Here is a 5,986-nt window from a genome sequence, read left to right as displayed (position 1 = left end):
AAACTATTGCGTTTGAAAAGAGGCCAGCCGATGTTTACATTCACTCCAAGTGCGTTTGTTAATAAGACTTTGTTACTTGCACTTAAGTGTCAAGATTCACAGCAGGAGTGAGAACTTGCACGACTCTGAATTTTGTTTATATCAGACTTAAAACATGCAAATTAGACCACCTTTAGTCACATTTTTATATTCTGTTCTCCATAATTTAACTACAACTGAAATTATTTATATTATGTGTATAATATTAATAAACCATAAATATTTTATAATAATTAATTGCATTATATTGTATCTTTAGGTACTTACTCGTATATAAAAATTGTATTTAATCAACCATAACGGCAATAGATTTATAAACTGCATCCAAAACAACAGATTCTTCTTATTTTGCATGATAAAGAGTTGCACTGCATGGCCTAAAAAGTTCAATCATAAAACCATGTCTTTAAAAAAAAAGCATTAATGAAGCTTACATGACTCTATGACATCCTGGAAGACGCTCGTCTGGGTCCTGTTGCGATATTTCAGCTGTCTGATAATGTGACGCTTCCATGTTTCGCTCGGTAAACTGCATCCAAAACAACAGATTCTTCTTATTTTGCATGATAAAGAGTTGCACTGCATGGCCTAAAAAGTTCAATCATAAAACCATGTCTTTAAAAAAAAAGCATTAATGAAGCTTACATGACTCTATGACATCCTGGAAGACGCTCGTCTGGGTCCTGTTGCGATATTTCAGCTGTCTGATAATGTGACGCTTCCATGTTTCGCTCGGTTTGAGTTCAGAGTTCGTCGCGCGCTGCGACGCCGCCATGATCATAAATAATAATAATATTAAAACAACAACAATAATCTACTTTCTTAGACATAGTTCATGGATGTACGCCCCGTCATCGGAAACTATAAGTATGTTTTCCATTCCTGTGAAGCGCACAGGAAAGCGGCAGAAAGTGGGTTGAGGCGCAGCTCTGCGCGCTGAGACGCGACGCGTCAGTTCAGTGGCTGTAAACACATGGAGGGAGCCGCCTCCGCCTGCTGCTGTCGCTCAAGAGTAAACGTGACAAACTTGTGGACGCGTCTCAAGCGTGGAAACAGACTGGCGGGAGCGGAAAGTAGATCTCGTCGACCTAAATCAGGGTAAATAAAATGGGAGTGGCCTTTTGGCCCAGACGTTTTCTCTGATTGGTTAGAAACGATGCATCAAATTATAATTCATATTTCAATTCTTTAATGTGCATTTTCAATTCAATGTATATTAAAGTCTATGACTGTAATTATATAGGTGAAAATTATTCCTTTCTCAGCGATTAGTCAAGGTGGACCAATCACAATCGTTGTGATTTCAAAATTCAAATATTTGTATTCATTTCATAGATGTCCTGTGGCACATTTCTAGTAACAATACGTAGAATTAAAATATTTAAAATGTTACATTCACTGTACAACGTCTTAAAGATTTGAATGCTGCTCATGGGGATACAGCTTTCTGAGCCTCAAAGCGCCCTCTGCCGTAATATATAAATAGTATTTGCTAGTAACATTTGCCAGCCGTGCGGTGAAGCAGTACAGCTGTACAAACACTTCCCTCAAACACTACAAGAGTTGACACTTCAGCACCGAAATCACAACTCACACTATGATTTAATATGACTGACCGTTTTGACACTACTAGGCTGATAGTAAGTCACACATAAATGACAGACAGTGTGTGTGTGTGTATGACAAATACTGTGGGAACCACAAAGGTTAAAAATATAAGGTCAGGTTAATCTTAGTATGTTTGGAAAATATTGAGTAACCGTTTCTATTAGTGTCCATTACAAAAATGTACCAGTGGTTTCTACCAAAATACTATACGTGTTATTTTGACACGATGCTAACTTGTGATTTACACATTTCATTACACCAACTACACAAAATAATGTTCTTTTTAGCAGCATCATATGACCCCTTTAAAAAAAAAAAACTAAATAATTCTGTAATCCTTCTGATAGATTGCTCTGGATTTGTTTTTGCAAATGCACTTTCAGAATCATAAGGAATCACAAAAACAATCATATTTGAATGTTTATTTTAAAATAAAGTGTAAATAGCTTGTTAAAATATTTACAAAGCCTTTGAAAAACTATACATTTTCTGTGAAAAGAAGAAAAAAGGATTGCACACCAACATGAAAACGCATAATCAGCACACCAGTGGCAAGCAAATTGTGAGTCACAGCCTGATGCTTTGGGAAATATTAACACGTCATTATTCAGAGCAATACTCAAAATAACATGACGATGAATCACCTCTTATTTAGTCTGCGTGGTTGTGGCGGTGTGAAATGGTGTGAAACTACAAAAGCATCAAACATCAAGAACTTCAACACAAAACTGAGTACATAATTCAACTGTTTGTATTCCGAAAGTAACACGGTTTCAAAACTGTACATGAAATACCATGGAAATAACGATTTTGAAGATCCTTTAAAGCATAAAAATAATTGCAAAGTGTATGTGACCAAATACACTCAGGTACTGAAATGTAGTGTTAAAAAAAAAGTTTTACAAAAAATACCAAATATGCATTTACATGTTTATTTAAAAGCATAAAACCAATGGAAGACATTAAGATTTAAAGGTGCTTATTCGTATACGCCATTAGAATTTCAATTTTGCCAATAAAATGATGGGAACCGAGCAGTTACTCCAGTGTGGCCCGTGCTCCTTTTTCAGTCATTCGCAGTAAGAGCATCTCTGAATATTTATCCAGGAGGGCCACAGTCCTTTCGTCCCTGAGTTGACGGCCGGGGGATTCCTCCGGTACGGTACGGGTGCTTTCAATCGAGGGGCGTGTCTCTTGTGGGCACAGGGAGTTCAATTCACTCTGTACCCCCACAAACACCTCCTGCAAAATACTCTTCATCTGTTCCTGCTGCTCTGACAACTCCGGGATGGAGCACAACTACAGAGAGGGGGATAGAAGAAGGGTTTTACCATTTGATGGATTTTTAAAGTTTTATGGTAAGGTTTAGCTATAGGCGTTTCCATTCACTTTCTAAGGCTACGTCCACATGAAGCCAGAGCTTTCCCTATCCGATCTTTTTTCCCCCTCGTCTCAAGAAATATCTGCGTCCACACGAAACTGACACAAACCGATGTAGTATACATGCCAGACCAGCATGAGGCGCTGTAATTCTGCCACAGAGATACACTAAAATTGGAGAAGAAAACTTGGACTATGCGCATAAACCTTGTCGTTTCAGAAAATATACGGATTCGCTGTCCACACGAAAACGCAAGGGCAGCGTTTTCAGATTTATCCACTCTGGGACCCGGTTTCAAAAAATATCGGTTTCACTCTCCCAAAACGCCGGATCCGTCTGGACGAAACGCCTATAGATACAAAATTTATGCGTATGGACGGGGCCTAAGAGTGCTACAGAATTCCTTTTCTGAGATAGAGTTATTGTTAACTAAAATATGTATTAAATATCTTTTTCATTAAGAAAGAAAGAAAGAAAAAAAGAATTAATGAATATATATAAATGTATAAATGACAATTTTTTCCTTGTCAACTAATGCCAGGTTCACACTGCACGATTTTAGCCCCGATTTTCACTCGCCGACAGTTTTTTGGAAAAGCGCAGACAAATGCCCAGAAATTGGAGGCAAATCAGTTCTCGTTCACGTGCGTGACAGTCGCGTAGTGCGTGTTATCAAAAAACGTGATCTGAGAGAAGTGCCGATACCCGCGGGATATTTGCCATGCTAAATATCTGGATCCGTCGGCGACTCACGGTCCTGCAGTGTGAAATGTATTTTGACTGGGAATGACATCGGCGACAACCTACAGCCAATGAGAGAGCACGATAAAGGGCAAAAGAAAGTTTAGGGGGTGGAGTCATAGATCTGCAACAAAACATTATATATTATATTATATATAAAATTGAAAACTAAATCTGTTATCCCTGACAGAGGTAGAGATTTTGATAAATCACCTTGTTATAAAAGCCAGTTGCTTTATGGATGGTCTGCCAGAGTTCATTCACCATCTCCTTACACATCTGGACACTCAACGAGTCTTAAAGACAAAAATAAACATTACCATCAATGACTGTGCAAATAAATATAATCCCAATATTAATCAGAATTCAGTCATATTCTGATAATAAGCATGTTATGTGAACAGATTAACCCAATTGCAAAAACCTAATCAAGCCAATATTCTGGTTAGTAGAAATGTGAATCAGATAATGAACACCCTCAGGCTATCCAAGATGTAGTTGAGTTTGAGTAAATATATTCTGCAATTTTTCATTTTGGGGTGAACTATTCCTTTACTCTGAATTTTGAGCAATGTAAACATGATTTCAAAGCTGTGCACATCTCTATGGAATTGTTTATATTCCTGATTACTGCAATAAACTATGGAACACCAGAACCCATGTGTTCATGGTCAACTAATTTCTTGCTATCTGAATGCATTCTAGCATGTAGGATACAAAGTACCTGTGTCCTCTCCAGCACAGTCATTTTGTGTAGGATCTTCTATGTCTGAGTTGGTCATTGAGATCTGATCAGTGGCCTGTGTATTCCCACATGACTCTGTAAACCGCAGGTCTTCAATCACCGAATGACTGGCTTCTGACACTGTGGAGTTCCTGGCAAACATTTCAGACCCTGTCGAGAACCTGCTTGAAGTCTCAGAAACCAAACTCTGCTCAATATTAATGATCTGCTTCCGACACTCTTTCCCCAGTGACCGCATCTCTGTGGGCGTCACCAAAGCCTGTCGACGTGGAGACTCGGGACGTTCAACTTTCCCTAGACGGCTCTTGAGCACCAACGGTGACAGACTGGCACGATTGGGGCCAATGAGGTCCAATCGAAGAGCTGCCCGGGCACTGTGGTTACCCAAGGCAGGAGTAGAGAGAGCCGGTGTCGGATGAGACGATCCAGAGGAGAGAACTGAAGAGGAAGGAGGAACAATGTTCTCTTTGCTTTGGTCCACAGTTAGGTCCACAGACGAAGACGGGGCGTTTAACTGCGTTTCTTCTGATGTACACGTCTCCACAGAGTTGCTCTGGGTTATCTTTGCACGGGAGCTTGCAGTGGGACCCATGTAGCTTTGGCGGGAGAGTGTAACAGATGTGTCAAACGCACTGCTGGTAGATTTGGTGGTGAGAACGCCTGTAGTGTTGACAGTATTATGAGCTTTGGACAGAATGCTCTTGTTTGTGATTTCTGAAAAGAGAATGAATGAATGAATGAATGAATTTTTAAAGCTGGTGGTTTAACCCCAATTGCACAAAGCCAACCAAAAACCAAGATGTGTACAAACTAAAAGAGAGAGCAAAACAAGCATGAAACCACCAAGACACCCATGTGAAACCATTCTGATTTGGTAATTTAGTACAGTGGTTCTCAAACTAGGGTTCGCGTACCCCTGGGGGTACGTGAGGTGACGGAGGGGGTACGCGAACAAAATTCAGAGTTTTGGCATTCATTTAATTCTGCCCCAACTTGAAGTAACATTAAAACCGAACATGTATTTCTGACAAGCAAAATGCCGCTTCAAATGTAAAAACAGGAAAATGGGAGTGCCGTAAACGGTCAAATACATCATATCCAATCAGCTTACCTCATCTTTTGCGGTCAAAACTGACTGCATCCACACAAGCAGCGTGCATGTGATAGGATGCCAGCTGAATATGCTGCTTTAGCAGATAGCACTGCTGTTCAATGTATCATTAAAGTAGATCTTCACTTAATAGCATGAAGAGCAAATATTGACAGTACATTGAGATCGATTTAAACTCACTTCGATACAGACACATACTCTGTGCGAGTTATTGTTTTCATGTTTAAAATACGAGCAATAATGCAAATTTCCCTGAATATCCAAACGATGGCAAATGTGCCAATTTTTACATCAGTTCAACAAAAAAAGGTCATATTAAGTGAACAGTTTACATTCTAAATGTAGCCTACATCATGTTTGT

At 39.4% G+C, this 5,986-nt stretch overlaps 1 protein-coding gene across 2 annotated transcripts in view; it reads right to left on the bottom strand.

The window, feature by feature from the left end:
* Positions 1-2,098: 2,098 nt before the first annotated feature.
* The window catches only part of LOC107747681 (mitogen-activated protein kinase-binding protein 1-like), a 55,001-nt gene continuing 51,113 nt past the window's right edge, over positions 2,099-5,986 (bottom strand). For both annotated transcript variants that reach the window (XM_016562275.1, XM_016562276.1), the window contains 3 exons: positions 4,494-5,228; positions 3,983-4,065; positions 2,099-2,946 (listed from right to left, as the gene is read on the bottom strand). In XM_016562275.1, coding sequence (XP_016417761.1) covers positions 2,686-2,946; positions 3,983-4,065; positions 4,494-5,228 — 1,079 coding nt within the window. In that variant the 3' untranslated portion in view covers positions 2,099-2,685. The remainder of the gene's footprint in view (positions 2,947-3,982; positions 4,066-4,493; positions 5,229-5,986) is intronic.

The sequence above is a fragment of the Sinocyclocheilus rhinocerous genome, unplaced genomic scaffold (genome assembly GCF_001515625.1).
Source record: "Sinocyclocheilus rhinocerous isolate Xijiao unplaced genomic scaffold, SAMN03320098_v1.1 scaffold2274, whole genome shotgun sequence".
Classification (NCBI taxonomy): Eukaryota; Metazoa; Chordata; class Actinopteri; order Cypriniformes; family Cyprinidae; genus Sinocyclocheilus; species Sinocyclocheilus rhinocerous.
The sequence above is the reverse complement of the archived record's forward strand: the minus strand, read 5'-3'. Positions and strand labels throughout refer to the sequence as shown.